We start from the raw sequence: 24,212 nt of genomic DNA, 5'->3' as shown, positions 1-24,212 counted from the left end.
CTCCCTTCCCCTCCCACATGCTGCTTCTTCCTACTTCAAACTTTCTCCCTTTGTCTCCTACTCCATGAATTTTTAAGATTACAGCTTTAATGTCTTCCAAAAAATGAGACTGGATTGGGAGAGAAAGAACTAGGAGGCAGGACTCACTCTGGGACCTTAATTCCTCTGTTTTGCCGCTAACTCTTTATTGCCTCGCTAATCAGATCAGAGCTCAGGAAGTCTCACTCTTCAGTTCAGAGAAATCCAAGCATCTGAGGTGCTGGGTCCCCTAGTTACCCCCACTTTCTTTCTATGTCCAGATCAAAAATCACAGAGTGCCTTGACTGCTCTGTGATCCAGCCAGCTACAGGTTTTCCCCAGCAGGCTTGAACCCAGCCTGGGGCCTTGAACATTCCCAGGTACTAATAAAGGTATCTAGGTTGTTGCCCAAAACACTGAAAGAAGCAGGCCCAGCCCTGAGCCAAATTCCTCATATAGACTCCATACCCTGACAACCTCGCTGTGGACATACCTAGGTAGACCTTCCCTTTTCTCTCACTGTCCACCGCAAGCATTGCTGCAGGCCACTCTGTATATAAGTTCCCCCTAATAGATGTGTTGGACTCATCATCCTGGCATTTAGTGCTTCTTTCTTTGGAATCCCAACCAGCCCCATCTCAGGATGGCTTGGGCTCTCCCTTGTGGGAATTCCCCTGCTATGATGCTTGGGGCAACTCCAGCCCAGGTTTGGCCAGAAGAAAACATGGGGAGAGAGGCAAGCTGCCATTTCTTGTTTGAGTTGCTTGGTATCTCTGTGGGCTGATGAATTTCTCTTGCCATGTCTTCTATCTCATGTGGGGCTCTGCCAGAACTCAAGATATGTAAACTCTGGCTGGATGTGATAGCTCGTGCCTGTAATCCCAGCACTTTAGGAGGCTGAGGTGGGAGGATCACTCGAGTTCAGAAGTTTGAGACCAACCTGTGCAACATAGTGAGACCTCATCTTTACTAAAAATCAAAATATTAGCCTGGTGTGGTGGTGCATGCCTGTAGTCCCAGCTAAGTAGGCTAAAGCAGGAGGATTGCTTGAGTCCAGAAGGTTAAGGCTGCAGTGAGCCAAGATCATGCCATTGCACTCCAGCCTCTGTAACAAAGCAAGACCCTGCCTCAAAGTTAAAAAAAAAAAAAAAAGGCCGGTCGCGGTGGCTCACGCCTGTAATCCCAGCACTTTGGGAGGCCGAGGTGGGCGGATCACGAGGTCAGGAGATCGAGACCATCCTGGCTAACACAGTGAAAACCCCGTCTCTACTAAAAATAGAAAAAATTAGCCGGGCGTGGTGGCAGGCACCTTTAGTCCCAGCTACTCAGGAGGCTGAGGCGGGAGAATGGCGTGAACCCAGGAGGCAGAGCTTGCAGTGAGCCGAGATCGCATCACTGCACTCCAGTCTGGGCAACAGAGCGAGATTCTGTCTCAAAAAAAAAAAGATAGGTAAACTCTAAGGGAGTCTGTTCTTCATAGACTGACACCTTTGCACACTTGTTTTACCTTTACCGTTCATCTTCATAGACTGACATCTTCATTATTGCCCAAGGCTCTACCAATAGCTCCAAAAGCAGCTTTCATTTTGTTTTTGTTTTTGTTTTTTTGAGATGGAGTCTCGCTCCTTTGCCAGGCTGGAGTGCAGTGGTGCGATCTCGGCTCACCACAACCTCCACCTCCCAGGTTCAAACGATTCTTCTGCCTCAGCCTCCCAAGTAGCTGGGACTACAGGCATGTGCCATCATGCCCAGCTAAGTTTTGTATTTTTAGTAGAGACGGGGTTTCACCATGTTGGCCAGGATGGTCTTGATCTCTTGACCTCGTGATCTGCCCACCTCGGCCTCCCAAAGTGTTGGGATTACAGGCATGAGCCACTGCGCCCGGCCAAGCTTTCATTTTTTACTGAGGCAAGGGAGATAAGGAGGAGGGAAGAGAAAGCATGCATAAGAAATCTATTCTCACAAACATCATGTGAAGTGAAATAAGCCTCACACAAAAGGACACATATTGTATGGTTTCATGCATATGTGGTACCTAGAATAGGCAAATTCACATAGACAGAGAGTAGAATAGAGTTTACGAAGGGCTGAGTGGAGGAAGGGTTGGGGAGTTACTATTCAATGGGTACAGAGTGTCTGCTTGGAATGATGAAAAACTTCTGGAGATGGATGGTGGTGATGGTTGTACAACATTGTGAATGCACTTAATAGCAATGAATTGTACATGTAAAAAATGGTTAAAGAGGCAAGTTTTACGCTATATATATTTTACCACAGTTAAAAAGAGGGGCCGGGCACGGTGGCTCACGCCTGTAGTCCCAGCACTTTGGGAGGCCGAGGTGGGCTGATCACGAGGTCAGGAGATCGAGACCAGCCTGGCCAACATGGTGAAACCCCATCTCTACTAAAAATATAAAAATTAGCAGGGCATGGTGGTGGGTGCCTGTAATCCCAGCTACTCGGGAGGCTGAGGCAGGAGAGTCGCTTGAGCCCAGGAGGCAGAGGTTGCAGTGAGCCGAGATCGCACCATTGCACTTCAGCCTGGGTGACAGAGCAAGACTCAGTCTCAAAAAAAAAAAAAAAAAAGAAGACAAGAAAATTCCAGAAATAAAATTATTGTTATTATTATTGTTATTATTTTGAGACAGGGTCTCATTCTGTCACCCAGGCTGGAGTGCAGTGATGCCATCCCAGCTCACTGCAGCCTTGACCTCCTGGGCTCTGGTGATTCTTCTACCTCAGACTCCCAAGTAGCTGGTACTATAGGTGTGCACCAACACTCTCAGCCAATTTTTTGTTTTTAGTTTTTTGTTGTTGTTTCTTTTTTTTTCTTGGCTTTTTTTTTTTTTTTTGTAGTTTGTGTACAGATGGGTCTGCCTAGGTTGCTAAGGCTGGTCTCAAACTCCTGGGCTCAAGTGAAAATTAGCATTCTTTACTACTGATCCAACATAATTGTTATTCCGAGTTACTAAGATTAGCAACTTTGGGCCGGGCACGGTGGCTCATGCCTGTAATCCCAGCACTTTGGGAGGCTGAGGCAGGTGGATCACTTGAGGTCAGGAGTTCAAGACCAGCCTGGCCAACATGGTGAAACCCCATCTCTACTAAAAATACAAAACAATTAGCAGGTGTGGTGGTGCATGCCTATAGTCCCACCTACTCAGGAGGCTGAGGCAGGAGAATCGCTTGAACATGGGAGGCAGAGGTTGCAGTGAGCTGAGATTTTGCCACTGCACTCCAGGGGACAGAGAAAGATCCATCTCAAAAAAAAAAAAAAAAAAAGAAAAGATTAGCACCTTAGGACAATCATGTTAGATAATTTGATTGATCTTTTTATCAGTTGTTTTAAAATAAATTCCTGATTTTTTCAAGAAGAAGAAGAAGCATTCCATTCTCAGACCCAGCTTCCTCCAACACCCAGAGAATCTAACTCTGTTGGGTTCCAGAGCCTGTCTTTTCAGTTACATCCCTAAAGAAAATCAGACACACAGTGCAGGGTGGGGGTGTCCGGAGATCCAGTGCCGGAGGGGAACTGGGACTTCAGAGCACTCGCTGCAGCTATCTCTTTCCCAAGTCTGCACGTCCTCTTGCCCTTTCAATGCTGTCTCCCCTTCCTGTCACACTGCTGAGGCTCTCGGGGAGAAGTGGCAATGAAGGGAGCCTGGGTTGCTGACAATTACTCTCAGGCTGTGTCCCTGCAAATGCAGAGCACTGGGCAGGCTGCAGGGGGAGCCCTGGTGCTGACCTGGTGGGTATCTGCCAGGACCCCGGGTGACTTATCCAGGTAAGGTCAAGCAGCTCTACAGAGCTTTCTTTCCAAACACTGGTTGAGACAATTATAATTATGCATTCAATTATAAAAATAGAATGCTGAAGAGAAACCAGCATAGGAGGTAAAGAAAGTGTTGCCATGAAAGGTCTAAATGCTGGAGAGTGGGAGAAGACAATAAAATCAGAGAGTAAAAACTTTCCTGTAAACATTAGTGTTGGGCTGTCTTCCAGAAAAAAAAGAGAAATGTGGAGCAGGCCAGGGAGGGCTAACATCATTGATTTCAGGTAGTGGAGACTTCAGAGAGTAAGAGCTGTTTTGATCCAGAACCAAGAAGTGGACCTGAGGACCAGTAAAGAGGAATTGGATGAGCGAGGATTAGCAGTGGAGGAGATGCCAGCTAGACTGATAATGAAACCTGGGACAATGGTTCCTTTCAAGTGTGGTTATCGCATTCAATGATGCCACGCTGAAAATAGTGATGAGACTTAATTTATAATCATCTGTCTTTACATAGCTTGTTCTCTGGGTAGTGTAATGCTTTTGTTGGGCTGAGCAGGTGTTGCTTTGGGGGCCTTTGTGGGCACAGTAAAGCTGAAGAGCTCTGGATTCCTGGCAGAGAGGTAGGACCCTTATCCTTAGGGAGTGAATTTTCTTTCCCATTTCCTCTGGGTCTTGCTAAGCAGTGGAAAGTTACCCAAGCTGGAATACTGAGTTTTCCTATGTGGGGCTTGACACAGCCTGATTTTCAGTGATGGCTAGAGAAAATACACCGCCCCCCGCCACTCTAACCTAGGCCAGGCCAAGACTCCACAACCTTCAGAAAGCACACAGGCAAAGACCTGGACTATTGGTGGCTTATGCTCCCTATCCCCTTCCCTTTAAAAAATGCAAAAGTTTGGGTATTTTTCTTTTCTTTTTATTTTTTCAGAGACAAGATCTCACTCTGTCATCCAGGCTAGAGTTCAGTGGTGCAAGCATTGCTCACTGTAGCCTCCACTTCCCAGGCCCAAGGAATTCTACCTCCTCAGCCTCCTCGGGAGGGGAGCTGGTACTACAGGTGTGTGCCACCATGCCTGGCTAGTTTTTATAGAGATGGGGTCTCACTATGTTGCCCAGGCTGGTCTTGAACTCCTGGGCTCAAGTGATCCTCCAGCTTCAGCCTCCTAAAGTGCTGGGATTACAGGCATGAGCCACTGCACCCAGCCATTTTTAAGAAAGCTTTACTGCAAGTAGACTGGCAAGGAGACAGGAGGCTAATGCTTAAATCTGTCTTCCTGATCTGGGGATGGGTCAAGCTTTTATGGCATTTCTAACTAGTCCAGGGTGATGCCAATGCAGCTCGTCTGCCAGGCTGCTGGTATTACAATTATCAGGGGTTTTTTGTTGTTAGCGTTCTTTGTTTCTCTCCTTCCTTCCTTCTTTCTTTCTTTCTTTCTTTCTTTCTTTCTTTCTTTCTTTCTTTCTTTCTTTTTTTCTTTCTTTCTTTCTTTCTTTTTCTTTCTTTCTCTCTTTCTTTCCTCTTTCTCTCTCTCTCTTTTTTGAGATGGGGTTCTCTACCAAAAAACTATGTTGTCCAGGCTGGTCTCGAACTCCTGCCCTCAAACAATCCTTCTGCCATAGCCTCTTAAAATGCTGGGATTATGGGAATGAGCCACCACGCCTGGCAAAGTTTTGGTAGTTTTCAAAAGCAGCAGAAAGATAGCCACCCAACTATCTCCTAGGCAAGATAAATCTAGGCCAGAGAAGGAGTTTCATATAATAGGCTAATGATCCCAAAGATAAAAAAGGCCAACTGAAGAAGCAGAGAGACAGAAATAACGGGAGCACAGAGTTAGAGCAGGGAGGATGGCCTGGGAGTCTCCTAGACTATAACTACTGAACTCAGTCAATAGATAATAATATTAACTGTTGGTGCACAATAGTAGTGTTAATAGTAATAATATAAAACACTTATATAGAATGTTCTACATTTGTTAATTGATATAATAGTCACAACAATCCTGTGATGTAGCTACTATTGTCATTTTTATTTTATACATGCAGAAAAATGAAGCACAGGAAGTTTTAAAATGTAAGCTTAAAAAAGGATGTGGGCTCCAAGAGGGCAGAGATTTCTGTCCTTTTTATTCACTGCTGTTATCCCAGTGCCTGGCGCATGTTCAATAATTATTTGTTGAATTAACAGTTAACTGATCCAAGATCATGCAGATGGCATGACAGGCCTGGGATAGGAACTGAGGTTTGATGTCTCTGCAATTCCCACTGTTAATTACTGAGCCATACTGTCCTAGATGCTGTTATAGGAGATGAACTTCATGTGTCTCTCAGCCTGAGTTACGTCTGCTTGATAAATCCTCACCCTCAAAGCTGGCTAGCTGAGGAAACACTTCCTAACTTGTTTTATGAGGCCAATATCACCCTAATACCAAGAGATAAAGACATTGCAAGAAAGGAAAACACAGACCAACATTGCTCATGAACCTAGATACAAAAATTCTGAACAAAATATTAGCATATCAAATCCAACACTGTATAAAAAGAATTTTACACCATGACCAAGTGAGATTTATTTCAGGTTTGCAAAGCTGGTTCCACATTAAAAACCATTCAATGTAATTCACCACATCAACAAGCTAAAGAAGAAAAAAAAATCATATAATCATATCAGCTGATGTAGAAAAAGCATTTAACAAAATCCAATATCCACTCATGATAAAAATGCTCAGCAAACTAGGAATGGAGGAGAACTTCCTCAATTTGATAAAGAAATCTACAAAAATTGCACAGCTTAGCTTCATCAGTTGTAACAAATGTACCACTCTACTCTGGTTGGGGATATCGATAACAGGGGGAGTTATGCATGTGTGGGACAAAGGGTATATGGGAAATCTCTGCACCTTGTGTTTAATTTTGCTGTGAACCTAAAACTGCTCTAAAAAGTAGTCTATTAAAAAATACATATTGCCTTGGACAGGGAGACTTGATATTTTGAAGATGACATTTCTCTCTAAATTAATATTATACGTACAATTTTTTTTTTTTTGAGACAGAGTCTCATTCTGTCACCCAGGCTGGAGTGCAGTGGCATGATGATAGCTCACTGCAGCCTCAACCTCTGGGGCTCAAGTTATCTTCCCACCTCAGCCTCCTGAGTAGCTGGGACTACAGGCAGGCTCCACCACGCCCGGCTAATTTTTTTTTCTTTTTTTGTAGAGATGGGGTTTGCCATGTTGCCTAGGCTGGTCTTTAACTCCTGGGCTCAAGCGATCCATCTACCTTGGCCTCCCAAATTGCTAGGATTACAGGTGTGAGTCACTGCACCTGGCTCAAAATTTTTAATTTGACAAAATGATACTATTGCTCAACTGAAAAATAAACTTGAACGGACGAATAAGAACAGTTCTGAATAAAGAGTAATGAAAAGGGTACTAGCTCTTCTAGCTATTATATTAAAGTGCATTATAAGCAGGGTGTAGTGGCTTAGGCCTGTAATCTCAACACTTTGGGAGGTTGATGCAGGAAGATCACTTGAAGTCAGCAGTTCGAGATGAGCCTGATCAATATAGTGAGGCCCCCATCTCTACAAAAAATAAAAAAGAAATAAAAAGAAATATAAAAAACAGAAAAAGATGAAAAATTAAAAAATAAAAAACAGAAATAGGCAAAATAAAAATAAAGTAAATAAGAGAAAGAATAAAGAATAAAATGCATTATAGCACAATTATAAGTTTGAAATAAGCAATGAGCAGAATAAAATTTCCAGAAGATAAAAAAAAAACTAAACTAAAGCTAGCATCATACTTGATGGTGAGTAACTGGACATTTACCCAAGATTGAGAACAAGGGAAAGATGTTCTCTCGCACCACTCCTATTCAACATCATATTGGAAGTCCCAGCTGGCGCAATAAGACAAGAAAGGGAAATGAAAGATACATAGTTTGGGAAGGAAGAAATACAACTGTCTTTGTTGACAAAAGACATGATTGTTTATATGTAAAATTCCAAAGAACCAACCAACCAAACAGAAACCTCCAGGAATTAATTAATAGTACTTGTCAGGATACAAGGATAATTTATAAAAGCCAGTTGCTTTCCTTTATATCAGCAATAAACAGTTGGAATTAGAATTTTTTAAATGATAGCATTTATCAAAATGAAGCACCAAAAAAGTAAAATACTTAGATATAAATCTAACAAAATATATACAGGATCTTTATGGGGAAAACTATAAAACTCTGATGAAATAAATCAAAGAAGATCTAAATAAATTAAGAGATAGTTCATGTTCATGGATTGGAAAACTCAATATTATTAAAATGTCAATTCTTCCCAACTTGATCTATAGACTCAATGAAATCCCTATCAAAATCCCAGCACACTATTTTATAGATCTTGACAAATTGATTCTAAAGTTTATATGAAAAGGCAAGGACACAGATTCCAATACAATGTGGAAGAAGAATAAAGTTAGAAGACTCACTTTACCCAATTTCAGGACTTACTATAAAGCTATGTAATCAAGACAGTGTGGTGTTGGTGAAAGTACAGACACATAGATCAAAGGAACAGAATAGAGAGCCCAGAAATTGATCCACACAAATACAGCCAGTTAATCTTTGATAAAGGTGCAAAGGCAATTCATTGGAGAAAGGGTGGTCTTTTCAACAAATGTTCAACAATTGGAACATATGCTAAAAAATGAACTTAGATACAGATCTTACACATTTCATAAAATTAACTCAAAATGGTTTATAAATCTAGATGTAAAATGCAAAACTTTAAAACTTCTAGAAGGGAACACAGAAGAAAATATAGATGACCTCAGATTTGGTGATGAGTTTTTAGATGTAAACCAAAAGCATGATCAATGAAAAAATTGATAAATTGGACTTTATTAAAATTAAAATTTTCTGCTCTGCAAAAAACATTGTTAAGAAAATCAAAAGACAAACCACAGACTTGGAGAAAATATTTGCAAAACATATATCTGACAAAGGACTTGTATCCAAATATACAAAGAACTCTTAAAACTCAACAATTAAAAAAATCCAATTAAAAAGTGGGCAGGCCAGGCGCGGTGGCTCACGCCTGTAATCCCAGCACTTTGGTAGGCCGAGGCGGGTGGATCACGATGTCAGGAGATCGAGACTGTCCTGGCTAACATGGTGAAACCTGGTTTCTACTAAAAATACAAAAAATTAGCCAGGCATGGTGGCAGGCACCTGTAGTCCCAGCTACTCGGGAGGCTGAAGCAAGAGAATGGCGTGAACCCGGGAGGCGGAGCTTGCAGTGAGCCAAGATCGCACCACTGCACTCCAGCCTGGGCGACAGAGTGAGACTCCATCTAAAAAAAAAAAAAAAAAAGTGGGCAAAGCTGGGCACAGTGGAGTATGTATGCTTGTAATCCCAGCTACCTGGGAGGCTGAGGTGGGAGGATCACTTGAGTCCAGAAGTTTGAATCCAACGTGGACAACATAGTAAGACTCCATCTCTTAAAAACAAACAAACAAAAATGGGTTAAATGTCTGAACTGAAACTTCACCAGAGAATGTGTACAGATGGCAAATAAGCATACGGAAAGATGCCCAAAATCATTTGTTGTTAGAGAATTACAAATTAAAACAACAATGAAATTCCATTATATCTTTTAGGATAGCTGAAATACAAAAAACTGGCAAAACCAATTGCTGGCAAGGATGCAAAGTGACAGGAACTATCATCCATGTTGCTAGGAATGCAAAATGGTGCAGTCACTTTGGAAAACAGTTTGGCAGTTTTTTGGTTTTTTTTTAACAAAGCTAAACATAGTCTTGCCATACAACCCATTGTGCTCCTTTGTATTTAATTGAATGGGTTGAAAATTTATGTTCACACAAAAACTTGCACACTTGCACATAAATGTTTATAGTAGCCTTATTTATAATTGCCAGAACTTGGAAGCAACCAAGGCGTCCTTCAGTAAGTGAGTGGATAAACTGTGGTACATCCATACAATAAAACATTACTCAGTACTAAAAAGAAATGAGCTCTCGAGCCATGAGTAGACATGGATAAAACTTAAGCACATATTGCTAAGTGAAAGAAGCCAGTCTGGAAATGCTATATGCTCTCTAATTCCATTATATGACATCCTGGAAAAGGCAAAAAAAAACCCCAAAAGACAAAAAAATCAGCAATGGTAAAAAGATCAGTGGTTACCAGGTGAAGCATCAGGGTTTCTTACAATGGTGAAAATATTCTGTATGATACTGTAGCGGTGGATACATAACATTATGCATTTGTCAAAAACTATAGAATTTTACAGCACAAAGAGTGAACCTTAATGTATGCAAATTTTTAAAAGTCATGTCGAAGGTCAGGGGATCCTAAAATAGAATGCAGAATGTGACAAAATAATCTAACTGTATTACAGATATATGAAACCACCTAATTGAAGGGAGTGGGGGTAAAGTTACTGATTTAAGTAACTTTGGGGATGAACAGAGTCTGTAAATTTAAGGTAAAATAAATTGTACAAAAGCATTGTACTCCAGTTGATAAAGTTGTTTCATTTTTCTATATGGTTTGTGTTAACAATTCAGATGCCACAATAATATATGCTGGAATTGGGCACTTAAGTAATAGATGGTGGATTATGGGAGCCAGGGGTCTCACTGTTGGAGTGCAAGCTTAAAGATAAGCAGGGTGGAAACCAGAATGACCCATGTAATAATGTATTAGAGTTGGAGACATCAGTATGAACTCATGAATAGTTTAATTTAGATACAAGTGGTTACATATAGAAATATTAAAGATATTTGTATATACGTGGGTCAGTATACACACATATATTTCTTTGCTTGTTCAACTGAGAGAACAGAGAAGCACTAACACCCCAGTAGCAACAAGCATACCTAGGGTCCAGATCTTGGTTTCTCATACCATTCTTCAATAGAAGGAACCAGGGCTCCTTGGAGAAATCGTTGATTCTAGGACTGGGGCAGGGAATATACAAGATAACCTGGAACATCTTGCAGTTGCAGAAAGTAAAGAAGTACAAAAAGAAAAAAAAATCCCCGAAGGACCCCAAACTCAAGAAACAAACAAAAAAATTCAAACCCTATAATAATGGGGGCATGCCAAAGGACACAGGAGTCAACTGAAAGGGTTCCCAATTGTCAAAGATGGAATAATTTGATCAACAAAATAAAGTAGTATATTGTATTATAACATCGCAAAGTAAAACACATTTCTTTAGAATAAAATAAGTCCATATTGATATAAATAAATGGGAGGAAAAAAAAGAGATCGCTCCAGCGGAAAAAATCCAAATGATTTATGCAGACACTCCACTCTCAAGTAAGTGGAGCGTAACTCCTCACTCATTAAGTGTGAGCTGTGCACAATGACTTCCTTCAGAAAAGTACCATTAGGAAAGGGGGGCATAGTAATGTTAGCGGACAGATCTGAAAAACACTAACTTAGCCAGGTGCTCAAGGTCACCATCAACAGTGATAGATACACCATGTTGACAGTATGTACCCTTAACATGATGTGATGACTCAGGATTTGACCCCAAAGCCCAGGTACGATGTGATGAAAATGGTACTTTACCTCTTTAGTCTTCTTCTCCCAAATCCATAACCCCAGCCTAATCATGAGAAAAGCATAGATCCCCATTGAGGGACATTCCACAAAATACCTGACTTCTCAAAACTGTCCAAGTCATCAAAAACAAGCAAAGTCTGAGAAACTGTCACAACCAAGACAAGCCACAGACATGATGGTTAATGGAAAGCGGGCTCCTGGATGGGATCCTGGAATAGAAAAAGAACATTCAGGTAAAACTGAGAAAATCTGAAGATAGTATGGGCTTTAGGTAATAATAACATATTTACCATTAGTTTATTAGTTATAATAAATGTGCCATACCAATGTAAGACGTTAATAATGAAGGGAATGCAGTGTGGGTCATATGGGAACTGTCTGTACTATCTTTGAAGTGTCTCTGTAAATCTAAAACTGTCCTAAAAAATAAGATTCATTGAAATAATGTTTACTTAAAAACAAACATCCCGGAGTCAAACCATAGAGGTCTTAAAAAAAAAAAAGAAAAAGAAGAAAGAAAGAGTGAAAGAAAAACAAACTGCAGCTGCCTCCCCAAATCTTCCACCCCATGCAAAGTGGGGCCCAGTGGGGTGAGGAAAGCTGGGAGCGCAGAGCTGGCAGATCTCATGGAACAGACGAACTTCAGGTTTCCAGTTTCCAATTATCAGCGTGGATGTGAACGCCGCAGCCCTGAAGCAGCACCTTCCCCACACTGGCAGGTTTGGTGCACAGGCAGACCCGAGGAGGAACTCTCCAAGGGCGGGCAGAGGCGCACGGTGGCTGCAGGTCCTGGTGGCTCTGGGCTGGGCCCTGCACAGCCTGCCCTTCACATCCCCCACAGGCTTCCTCCTGGCCGCCTTAGGCCCTAGGCTCTAGCCCCTGAACAACCCAGGTCTGTTGGGAGTTAGACTGGGGAAGTGCAGACTCAACATCCGGCCTCATCTACCCTAGCCCTGAGAGAAGCATGAGGCAAGGTTGAGCTCAGAGGTTAGAAGCTCATGGTGAAAAAAAGGGGAAAAGGGAGGGCTCTTCCGTGCCCCCAGTTCAAAGTCACAGTTGGGAGGCTGTGCGCCTTCCTCCCTCCCTGGGGCGTTCAGAGGGAGGGATCCGAGTGCCAGCCTCCCAGAAGCTGAGCAGGAGACTGCAGGGATTTTGCAGGGAGGGAGTTTTGGTGTCAGAGCAGGGGCTGGGCTGGGAGAGTAGGGTAACTGCATAAAGCTTTGCGGGGGTAGCGCGACTTTAGCGTGAGGGTCTCAAGTTCAGAATTTTCAGGGAACTCAAATAGCCTCCGTATTTTTGTAGCAAGAAAATCACTTTGACTTTAAAGTGGGAGGCACAGGCCGCCAGAGAGCGGTTTTGGACAGGTGGCGCGTGCGCTCTGGAAAGCTGAGGGCTGGCAGGAGATGGGGCTTTCCGGAGAAAGAGAAGAAGGGGCCCAGGACCCCACAGCCTACGAAAATGCACCATAGGGAGGGGTGGAAACAGCCTAGAGCTGGTGTTACCTCCCACAACAGGTGCCAAGAGCCCAAGACGAGGTGTCAGACCAACGCCAGCGGGTCTCTGCGCTGGCCGCGCCCAGTCCTCTCCAGCTTTACGCACGGGCTTGGCTCGCCCTCTGGTCCCTTGAGGAAGGCAGGGGAACTCCAGCCGCCTTTCCTGAGGACAGGATTTTCCCTACAGACACGGGCCTTTCTACCAAGGACTCCTAAGGGCAGAAGAAGCCAGAGATCAGGGCTCTACATCAGGGCGAGGGACGGGCTGGAATGGCCATGGTTGGCCCCGGAGAGGGGCGCACAGCCTGTTGGCGGGTGGCAAGACCTTTGAGTTAATGTATAATTGTGAGCAGATGGCGGGGGCTGGCGGCAGCCCGGGGCCTGGGCCCAGCTAATGAGGGACAATTAGCCCCAAACCCGGTGGGGGTGGTTGAGAGAGTCAGACAGTGAAGGCAGATATTTGCTCCTCAAACAGTCTAGCGCGCTGGGCAGAGGGCTGAGTGGCAGAGCCTTTGGGCTCTCTAGGCCCCCCTGCCAGGGCCCTTTACCACTTTTCCCTCCCCCGTCACCTCTGGGTCGAAAGCCTCTGTTTGTTCAGACCCAAGAGCGCGTCATAAAGGCGGAGGGAGAGGGTAGTTTATGGGGTAAATCGCTGCCACCACCATCTGCCAGGGCTTGTCCCTGCTCCCCCTGATACCCCTATCTCCACCCTCATGCAGCTGTCTATAGGAATAGCTGGTCAGGACATAAGCCTTGAGCCCCTAGAGGCAGGGGCAGATCTAGCGGGGAAGGATGAGGCAGGAATGGGGGACTAGGAGCAGGGCTACCACAGGCCTTACTGGGGACCTCCTCCCACCCAGGCATGGCTAAGTAGAGTGACCAGCAGTCCCCAGCTGCCCCGGGGATGGAATGGGCTATAAGGACGCTTGGGCAAATGCTATCCTGCCCCAAGTCCTGAAATCACCCTCTGCAGTCTCCCCTGTACCCCAAGACCAGCCTGAGGATGCTGGAGGAGGGTGGAAGAGGAAGACAGTATGTGTCAGGGTAAAGTGGAAAACTCACTTATGTGATATTTGGCCTTTGAGAGCAAGAGTTCCCAATCCTAGGATCAAGCTGAATGCACAACAACCACTTTCACCCCCAAAACCTCAAAACATTTACCAATGACATACATCTTCCATTCTCTGATTTCTAGGTCTAGTCTTATTGCCCTACACCCTGCTTACTTCCAGTCTAACTTTTGCAATGGTTTCACAGACTCTGAGGTGTGGAATGGACCCAAAGACCATCTGCCCAAGACCCTGATAACTGGCAACAAAACTTCCATGCACTAGAGGCAGTGTTTCACTTCCAGCATCCCACTCCACGGGCACCACCTGCCCAGCTACCGATGCCTCTGACCTCGCCAATGACCCAAATAACCTGTGGTGTCTTTTGTGGAAACAGCAGTGCCATTACTAACTTAGAGTCTAAAAGCATCAAATCCCTAACAGAATGGAGCCTGATAACGTCTAAAGATGGAAGAAGGAAAATCCTGCTGCAAGCCTCCTCATAAACACCCACATGCATCTCTGACTATCCTGAGGCTCATTTCCACCACCACTACCATTGTCAGTGTTCTGAAGTCCAGGATCCTTCCATTTCCAGGCAAGAATTCACCCTTGGTGTCACCTCAGTCAAGGAGTCAGTTGGAGAATTGGTGAGGACACTCTCTGGGGACAGCTGGTGCTAGGTGACACACACTCCACACTCTTCTCCATTCACTCTCATTATCTCAGAGTGCTAGGAGCCAACTCAGTCAGTATTTAGGCAACAGTCTGTATACTCGTTTATCTTTTATAGCAACACACACGACTCAGGAGTTGACCCCAAAGCCCATGCATGTGCATTCTGGCTGGGAAGCTGTGTTGGTGGTTCGGGAAGGCATCTTTTTGCTTCTGTGTATTCAAAGCCTTAAGGACACAACCTGAAGTTCCCCATCTTCCATGCTCAGCATGCCCTTCAGGAGTACTGGTGCTTGTGTGGGTACACTTTTGCCTGCATGAGAATGGCTCTGTCCCTGCTTCAGGGTGGTAGGTGGACACAAAGTGGGCTCTGAGGATTCCCCATGGAAGGACACAGTGGGTCATTGGCTGTGGTTTGCCCTGCCTCAGGGCTGGTGTCAGTCAGCCCATGCACACCTCCCTCCTCCTCTCTCCTCTGCTCATGGCCTGTGACATCATTGGCTACTCCCAGAAGGCTGCCCTCTGCTCTTGAGCACGGGCTCTCTGTAGCTCTGGACCCCCTGGCAGGACTGAAGCAGGAGCAGAGTGGAGGCTGTTACCAAGACCAGACCACCACCACCCCTGGAGTCTGCAGGGGTCTTAGCAGCTGAGACCTCCCACTGAAGCTCCCACCTCATTTCCTCCACACAGGTAGCTCACCTGCAGGCTCATTGTCTGCCCTGCCTCTCATGCTGTCTCCATGCCTCTGTGTGGCCAAACCCGACTTCTCTCCCACTCTGCCTTTGCAGCTACCACCCTCTTGCCCCTTCCACCCCCTTTCCTGTTTTTCCATCTTGCAAGCACCAGTTATTTTTTCAGACACGTCAATATGAATGTTGGGAATGTGTGGTGTGGCTATTGGGAATGGGGTTTCTGTTTGTGAGTTGGGGCATAATGATTTAGGTTTGGAGATTATTTAGGTTTGGTTACTGAACCTGCATCCCTACTGCTCCTTTGAATTCTGGTCACTTAGGAGAACTGAGTCCCATCAAGGATTTAGGGTTTGGCTGATATTTTGAGCTCCTTCACCCTGTCTTGGCACAGCCCTTTACAGTCCCTGCTTGACTCTCCTCTCTCCATTGTTTTTGTGGCAATTACACAAACATGAAGCAGGGGTGGGAGCGGAGAAAGAGAGCCCAGGATTAGGAGCCAGAAATTGTAGCTTCTGGTGAGGAACTGGCTTCTAAACCTTGAATTTTACTCTCTGGACAGCCCCTGACTTGTGGCAATACCAATCTGTGCCTCAGTTTTCTCTTTGGAAAACCTCTGCCTTCTTTCCCGACTTTTTGGAAAGTTGAGAATTTGAAGGGGTCTGTGCCTCTACCTACCTAGAAACAAGTGAGTAAAAGCCAATTTAGCTACTGAACTTAATAAGTAGACTCTGGATTCCAAACTCTTTGTAATTCTTTGTTTCACTGGTGCTAGTCTCCTTTCTCCAGTTGCTCTGTAATCTGTTGGAGAGCAAAGACTTTACCCTTTTCTGTTTACTGCCTTCATCCTGAACAGCCAGCAATGTGTTCATGCTTAATATCTTATTCAGCATATAACTGCAGATGAATTAACTAAGCCCAGATGGTACGCTTATTATAAGAAAGTTCTATGCATAAGCTGTTCCTTGGGGTGATCTCCAGCACTACCAGGGTTCCAGGCATGAAAGGAGGCATCTTCAACTCCCATTAATTACTAATGAAAGTAGAAGAGGTATGGTGGCCTGTGGGACCTGTGTCCCTTGCTGCTCAGAGACTCTCTTGGGCTCATGACGGTTTCTGTGTTGGTCAGTGGACAGTCCTCTCCTGCTTCTCATTCCCTTCAATATGCCTTCGATACATGTTAGTTGAATGAATGAGTGTCTGATACCAGAAAGATGGTCTCTCAAATTGAAGCTTCACTGTGAGATCTAGAACTCTTCAGAGAATGAACAGAATGAACAATCTCAGCAGGTTAGAGATGCTAAGAGATGTGTCTCCTAGGAGAAGCCGGCTCTTCAGGCGTGTTCATCTCTATGCCCAGTGTGTAGGACCAGAGCCTTAATGCCTGGTGGGTTAGAGCTGAGCCCCAGTTTCCCTAGAGCTTCCTGGAGAGTATAAAAAAACAGGAGCAAGCCTTTCTGAAGTGCAGCATTTGGCTGGCAGTTTGGAGAGCCCAACCGAGGACTGCCTAATAGTAAAGGTGGACCCCTGAACTTGAGACCCCAGAATCTCTGGCTCAGGTGTGTCATCCAGGGCTGAGAAGGCTTAGGAGCAGCTAGAGACAACAGCTGTCCGTTTGGAAAGGGGAAAGCTTGAGCATTTGAAAGCATCATCCCTTTCTACCTCCCCAACCTTTTGTAATGAATGTGTAGGAAATGAGAACCTTCTCAATCCTCCCAGCCCCTTATCAGTACTTCAAGAAAGATCCAGCCCTCAGCCAACCTGCAGTGTTTTAGTTTTTATCACACAAAGGTTTAAATAAAAGGAATTAGGATTTTTTGATTTTAGCCAACCCACTGGCAAATTTTAGAAACCTGACCCTCTATCACAAAACACTACCTCCCAGGACCATTTCAAGCAAAAGACCTCACCCAAATAACCCCCTGTTATTGCAGAGCCAGCCCCCAAGCTGGAAAAGGAGCTCCTAGAAGGAACTTCCCTTCCCAGGCTTCCCAGCCGGAGTCTCATCCTTCTGAGGAGGGTCAGCCTGGAGCATGCATCAGGATGGTGAGGAGCCTGGGGGAAGTGGGAAGACAGGGAGGACAACAGAGACAGGGGATGACCTCAGGGCTTTGCTTCCATCAACTGTTTCATCTGCCGTTGGCCAATGTTCTGGGGAAGCTTTTTCCAGCCCCTCCCTTCCTGCCCTGTCCTGCTTCCCTTAGATCAGGAGAGTCGGCAGGTATGGGCAAGGAACAAAGACTCACCCGTGAGCCAGCTCTCAAAGAAAGTGGCTTGCGTTGACAGCCTGGGTGCAGCAAGGATGCAGTCTCCCAGGAGAGGATGCACTCAGTGGTGGGAAGCCAGGCTGGAGGGGCCTGAGTGACCCTCTCCACAGGCGGGCAGGGCAGTGGGAGAGGTGGTGTGTGGATACCTCTGTCTCACGCCCAGGGATCAGCAGCATGAACCAGCTGGGGGGGCTCTTTGTGAATGGCCGGCCCCTGCCTCTGGATACCCGGCAGCAAATTGTGCAGCTAGCCGTCAGTGGAATGCGGCCCTGTGACATCTCACGGAGCCTTAAGGTAATGGGCCAGCACCTTTACCCAGTGATGGGGACAGGAAACAGGGAGAAAGGGCTCCTCTGAAGGCAAGAGCCTGGGGCTGTTGCAGGCTCCGAGGGCTTTTGGGACTTGGGTCACTTCCTGGGAGTTCCTCTTGGAGGTTGAAAAGGGGAGCTTCAGGCCCTCAAAGGTGAGGCTGTACTCCCAACTCCATGGCCTGGTCCAGTAAGTCCTGGCTTTGTCTTATAGCCTCCTCCTGTCCCAGGGACACTCTCCTTCCTTCTGCCCATCGTGCCTCACCTGTCCCTGCTTCTCACCTGACTCAGGTATCTAATGGCTGTGTGAGCAAGATCCTAGGGCGTTACTACCGCACAGGTGTCTTGGAGCCCAAGGGCATTGGGGGAAGCAAGCCACGGCTGGCTACACCTGCTGTGGTGGCTCGAATTGCCCAGCTGAAGGGTGAGTGTCCAGCCCTCTTTGCCTGGGAAATCCAACGCCAGCTTTGTGCTGAAGGGCTTTGCACCCAGGACAAGACTCCCAGTGTAAGTACCCTTCCCTCCCCACACTGGGGCTGGAAAAGAGGCTTTCTGGGGAGACAAGGAACCTTTCTTATTTGGCAATGTGGGCATCCCAAGCTGGTGACAGGGCTCCTGGGCTCTTCTGACCCATAAGTTTTTCTTTTGAAAAGTGGTGGTAATAAGAGAATTGGGAAGGAGAAAGCATAGAGAGAGAGAGAGGAGGCTGCCCTTGGGAATAATGTGTAGGTGGAGACAGACAGGAAAAAGGATATTAAGGGCAATGTCCTCAGGGTATAGCCCTGAGTCCGAGCACCATCTCTCCACTCAACACCCTGACACTCCCAGGTCTCCTCCATCAACCGAGTCCTGCGGGCATTACAGGAGGACCAGGGATTACCGTGGACACAGCTCAGGTCACCAGGTGGGTCTTGGAGTTGTCCCCAGGGCTAATCAGAGCAAAATCTCCAGCATTTTATAGTTCTCAAAGCCCTTTCTCGTTCTTTCTTGGATCACCCTCACAACAACCCAATACAGAGGACCAGGCAGGGAGTCTCATTCTCTCCCAGCAGAAGAAAATTGAGGTCCAGAAAACTGAAGTGACTTACCCAAGGTCACCAGCTAGTTGATGGCAGGCCCTGGAACAGAACCCAGGTCCACTAGCCCCTGGGTTCACAGGATCTATTGAAGAAGAGGCAGGACTGCATCTCATACCCTCCCTCTGCCCCGTGCATAGCTTCTTAGAGCATCATTCATGTTCTTCGGGATAACACACCCCTGGACCAAGCCTGCTACTGGTCCCTCCAAACACCTGCACATTAAGCATGCATTTCACCATGGTATTGAGCACCCTTTCCACCAAGTGACCCTGCAGTGACCTCTAAGTAACTATGAATGCCCCACCAGCTTGGCTCTGCTCTTTTACCCATGGTGTCTCCTGGCTGCAGCCCCAGAGACTCAGGGACCCCATCTGACCAGAGGAATCACCATCACAAACCACCACAAACTGTTGTCTTCCTTTTCAGCTGTTTTGGCTCCAGCTCTCCTCACTCCCCATAGTGGCTCTGAGACTCCCCGGGGTCCCCACCCAGGGACCGGCCACCGGAATCGGACTATCTTCTCTCCAAGCCAAGCAGAGGCACTGGAGAAAGGTGCTGGGCTGGGGCAGATGGAGGGTCAGAGAGTCCTCAGTGTGACACAGGGACAGCGGCCCTGAGGCCTGTGGGCAAAGGCTGAGAGGTGCAGGCTGTGAGTGGCCCAGCCTTGAGGAGGAAGGCAGTTTGGGGTTGTAGCAGGTGGGGAGTGTTGCCTGAGGGGAGACCCATGCCTTGCTCCTCTACTGGTGCCCTTACTTTGTGAGCCTCAATCTCCGCAGAGTTCCAGCGTGGGCAGTACCCTGATTCAGTGGCCCGTGGAAAGCTGGCTGCTGCCACCTCTCTGCCTGAGGACACAGTGAGGGTGAGTGAGCTCTGCAACACTGTGCACAAACCACAAGGAGGAAGAGTGTGGGCTGGCCATGGCTTTGGGTTCCAATGTGGTAGAGAGGGGAGGTGAGAAATTGGAAGCAAACTTATTTGGAGCAACAATCAAGAGATGAGATCCTCCTTGTTCACCTTCTGCTGACTGCTCTCCTCTCTTCCCCAATCCAAACTTTTGAGTTGAGGAAGGGGCCAGAGATCAAAAGCTAGAGCAGGGAGGGAGGATGTCAGGCCCAAGGAAGGGTCAACATTCTGAGTTCAGGCTAGGAACATGTGGTGAGATCAGCAGGTGACAGGCAGCATTAAGTACAGTCAGCTGCATTGTCCCTGTCCTCGTTCAGGTCTGGTTTTCCAACAGAAGAGCCAAATGGCGTCGGCAAGAGAAGCTCAAGTGGGAAATGCAGCTGCCAGGTGATTTCTCTGCACCATCATCCATCTGCCTGCTCAGTCATCTATCCATCCATCCATCCATCCATCCATCCATCCATCCATCCATCCATCTATCCATCCTCCATTCATCCATCCATTTATCCATCCACCCATGTATCCATCCATCCATTCATCCATTCATCTATCCATCCATCCATTCAACATCCATCCACCCCACCCATCCATCCACCCAGCTACCCATTTATCCACCCATCTATCCATGCATCCATCCCTCCATCCATCCATCCATTTATCCATCCACCCATCTATCCATCCATCCAGCCAGCCAGCCAGTCACCCACCCACCTGCTCACCCACCTATCTACCTATCCATTTATCCATCCATCCATCCATCCATTCATTCATGCATCTCCCCCTGCATCCATCCATGCATCTGCTTATGCATTCATCCATCCATCCACCCATGTATCCGCCCATGCATCCATGCAGCCACCCACGCACCCATGCATCCATCCATCCATCCATCTTTCCATTAATCTATGCATCCATCCACCCATCCATTCAACATTTACTCAGCATCTCCCAAGTGCCGGACCCTGTGCTAGATGCTGGGCACACACAGTCCCGGCTCTTAAGGCTGCACTGTCCCCAGTACCATCACTGGAATTTAATCATTCTTCTCCAGTTTCTCAAGGACCTGTCTTGGGGAAGAGGACAGTTTTGGGTTAAAATATCCATCTCTTCACACCCCTGCCAGAAGTGGCTGACTTTCCTAGAACCTCTTTGTATCCAACCTTCCTGCCTCTCACCACACTCCTCCCGTCCCCAACCCCAATTCCTCCTTCTGAGTGGATTCACTCTCATTTTATAGGTGCTTCCCAGGGGCTGACTGTACCAAGGGTTTCCCCAGGAATCATCTCTGCACAGGTACTTGGGAGGAGAGGGGAGTCTGTGCCCTGGGAAGACTGAAGGGCTCATGGGCTCTTCCATTTCTGGCCTGAGCCAGGATCTCCGGCTCTCCAGGGCCCCACAGTGTTCATGTCAAGAAAGTACTATCCCGAAGTCTACTATGTGAACGGTGCCCTCTGGAGTTGTGCAGGATAGTACTTGGGTGGCAGGCAGCTCTGGGGTCCTGGTGTTCTCTACAGGAGGCATCACTGGAAGCTAAGGTTCTTCTCTTGCTTTTTTTTTAGCAGTCCCCTGGCAGTGTGCCTACAGCAGCTCTGCCTGCCCTGGAACCACTGGGTCCCTCCTGCTATCAGCTGTGCTGGGCAACAGCACCAGAAAGGTGTTTGAGTGACAGCCCACCTAAAGCCTATCTCAAGCCCTGCTGGGGTAAGAATTCAGGCCAGGCCTCAGTCCTGCAGGATGTGGGGAGGGCCGACTGACTCATCCTCCAGGAGGGCATGGATCTCCATTGGGGGTCATCAAAGGAAACTCAATACAGCTTTCCTCATTCTTTGCATGGTCCACAAAGTTAAGGAGACTAGTAACCCCTGAGTCTATGGTATCACTGACAGCCATAGCAGGTAAAGGGTGTGAGGCTGGGATTCAAGTGTGTATATGCAGGGTGGGAAACTGATGTCTCAGCCTCTCTCCCATAGTGACTTTGAGAGGTGGGGTGGGAGCAATAACCCCAAGCTCTCTCTATTTGTCCCCACAGGCCACTTGCCCCCACAGCCGAATTCCCTGGACTCAGGACTGCTTTGCCTTCCTTGCCCTTCCTCCCACTGTCCCCTGGCCAGTCTTAGTGGCTCTCAGGCCCTGCTCTGGCCTGGCTGCCCACTACTGTACGGCTTGGAATGAGGCAGGAGTGGGAAGGAGATGGCATAGGGAGGATCTAACACCATCCTGCCCATTGTCCTTACTGTCCTGCCCATACAGACTGTGGCTCTTTCCTCCTTCCTGTGATTGCTCCCTCCTGTGTGGACCTTGCCGGCCCTGCCTTGACGCCTCTCCGGTGCATCACCTGATTGGAGGGGCTAGTAAAGCATCATCCACCCACTTCTCACACTGGCCTTAAGAGGCCTCCACTCAGCAGTAATAAAAGCAGTTTTTATTAGCAGTAGTTCTGTTGTCCATCATGTTTTCCCTATGAGCACCCCTATGCCCACTCTAATATTCCACAATTATAGACAGTTTGCCCTGTCATTTATTTACATCTATGTATCTACCATCTAATCTATGCATGTTTGTATGTATGTAGGCAATACATGTATCTAAACAATGTATTTGTCAATGCATCAATTTATCTACTCTATGTATGTATCCATATGTGTATTATGTATGTCTCTATCTTGGTGTTTGGGTGCTCATATGCCTACATGTATGCACATGTGTGTGCGTGTGCGCGCGCGCGCACACACACACACACACACACAGATATTATATCATGGCATTTTATTCCTAAATCTTCCAGCATGCCTCCCCAAAAAACAAGAAACTTGTCTTACATAATCACAATATTATATCCACATCTAAGGAAATTTACTGTAACTTCTTAATCTAAGAAAATAGACATTCATTCCCTAATTGTGTATGTATTTTTGTCATAGCAGCAAACAGAGTGAAATGCCATTTTTCATATTCTGCTTTCCATTTATATGTGCTTTATTTATACATGCTCCAGGGGCATGTTTGCTTCGTTCTTTTGGCAGTAAGTTCCAAACCTTCTCAATTCTGTTCCTTCAAATAAAGGTCTAGGCCCTTCCTGAGAAGTCTCAGGATGTGGAGAAAGGGAGGAATATGGGGGAAAGGGGGTGAAGAATGGGATATTCAGCAAGGAGGATAGGCTCATCCTTCCAAATTCATTCCCTTTTGAAAGGCAGGGGATGGATAATGATGGTGCAATGCTGGTCGGTGGGTGGGGAGGTGGGGGCATTGTTTACTCTTATCTGGGATAGGTACTGATCCAGAAGACATCATTCAAGAGGCCTCTTCATTATCAAATACTGTGCTGTGCTGAACTGTGCTGTTAAATAAGTAGCCACCAACCACATGTGACTATTTAAATGTAATTCACTTAAAAAAAAAAGAAGAATGCAGTTCTTCACTCACATTAGCCACATTTCAAATGCTCAGTAGTTACATGTGGCTTGTAAGGACCATCAAGCATTTCAGTCATTGCAGAAAGTTCTATGGGACTGCACAGCTCTAGAATGAAATTTCAAGGGTAATAGAGCACATCTTGCCCCTGCCTCTGCCTTGCCTTCTCTACTTTCAAGCCGGAGGTCCTGCTAGGCAGAACAGAAAGAGATGAGGTTTTATGGGGTGACAATCTGCCAGTGCAGTCTGAGAACAAGCATTCGTTCACTTCAGTGACAGGACTGACATCGGTCACGGAAGGAGCTGTCTCAGCTGCGGCCTCATGGTTGTGGTGGTAGTGGCAGCCCATCTTGAGCTGCTGCTGTGAAGATGCTGGCTGCAGATGGGGAGGCACGGTTGGGGTTGTGTGCTCTGCAAGGACAGTGGGAACCCAGAACAGGCAGGAGCCACGGGCCCAACAGAGTTGGCAGGGTGGGAGCGTGGTGCTCCTGGACACAGCTGCAGCTGCCTAGCTGTGGCTCCAGACCCAGGCATTCCTGCACTCTCAGGGGCACAGGAAGCCCCTGCCCCACAGGCTTAGAAGTGCCTGCTCCCACTCCCTGGCTTCTCCTTGCCCCCAGAGTCCACTTGGGTGTGGAATAAAGTTGTGGCTGCATGTGGGCACTGTCATGACCTGGCTGGATGTGTGCACGCTCTGGGCGGCACTGACACACCAGTCCCCCTACCACCTTGGCCCCGTCCAGACTTTGGGTGCCAACAAGTGCAGGAGAAAGGCCAGAGGGAGGGGACTGAGGGCATCTTGGTGTGGGCCTGCAGGCACCCCTCAGCACAAACAGCCTGGGTGCCGTGGATAGCATGTTGATAGTGGGAGGCAGACAGGTTCCTGGGCAGAAAGGGGCAATTCTGCAGAGAAACCCCACCTTTAAGCCAGGAATGGCCTGAAGCCTGGGGGCCAGACTG

General features: G+C 46.7%; 1 protein-coding gene across 6 annotated transcripts; it reads left to right on the top strand.

The window, feature by feature from the left end:
- Nucleotides 1-12,481: 12,481 nt before the first annotated feature.
- On the top strand, nt 12,482-22,274 carry PAX4 (paired box 4). 6 transcript variants are annotated; one of them, XM_054495316.1, is made up of 14 exons: nt 12,482-13,915; nt 14,129-14,570; nt 15,107-15,285; nt 15,847-15,972; nt 17,219-17,330; nt 17,715-17,845; nt 18,151-18,366; nt 18,688-18,763; nt 19,365-19,490; nt 19,715-19,797; nt 20,159-20,228; nt 21,079-21,134; nt 21,401-21,542; nt 22,092-22,273. In XM_054495316.1, the coding sequence occupies exons 5-14, from the start codon at nt 17,318-17,320 to the stop codon at nt 22,178-22,180; spliced, it is 1,002 nt and encodes a 333-aa protein (XP_054351291.1). In that variant the 5' UTR covers nt 12,482-13,915; nt 14,129-14,570; nt 15,107-15,285; nt 15,847-15,972; nt 17,219-17,317; the 3' UTR covers nt 22,181-22,273. The 6 variants fall into 6 exon arrangements, with proteins under 6 accessions (XP_054351291.1, XP_054351287.1, XP_054351289.1 ...); XM_054495312.1 differs by lacking the exon at nt 15,847-15,972 and having other exon boundaries at nt 13,493-13,915; nt 21,871-22,274; XM_054495314.1 differs by lacking the exon at nt 15,847-15,972 and having other exon boundaries at nt 13,493-13,915; nt 14,714-15,285; nt 22,092-22,274.
- Nucleotides 22,275-24,212: the final 1,938 nt, after the last annotated feature.

The sequence above is a fragment of the Pongo pygmaeus genome, chromosome 6, assembly GCF_028885625.2.
Source record: "Pongo pygmaeus isolate AG05252 chromosome 6, NHGRI_mPonPyg2-v2.0_pri, whole genome shotgun sequence".
Taxonomy (NCBI): Eukaryota; Metazoa; Chordata; class Mammalia; order Primates; family Hominidae; genus Pongo; species Pongo pygmaeus.
This window is presented reverse-complemented; position numbering and strand designations above follow the sequence as displayed.

Bases quoted from the DNA above. Each gene is read 5' to 3' on its own strand.
- PAX4 (XM_054495312.1), top strand. The intron at 18,367-18,687 runs GTAAGTACCCTT...TGACACTCCCAG, and splicing joins CCCAGGACAAGACTCCCAGT to GTCTCCTCCATCAACCGAGT. The intron at 21,135-21,400 runs GTACTTGGGAGG...CTTTTTTTTTAG, and splicing joins CAGGAATCATCTCTGCACAG to CAGTCCCCTGGCAGTGTGCC.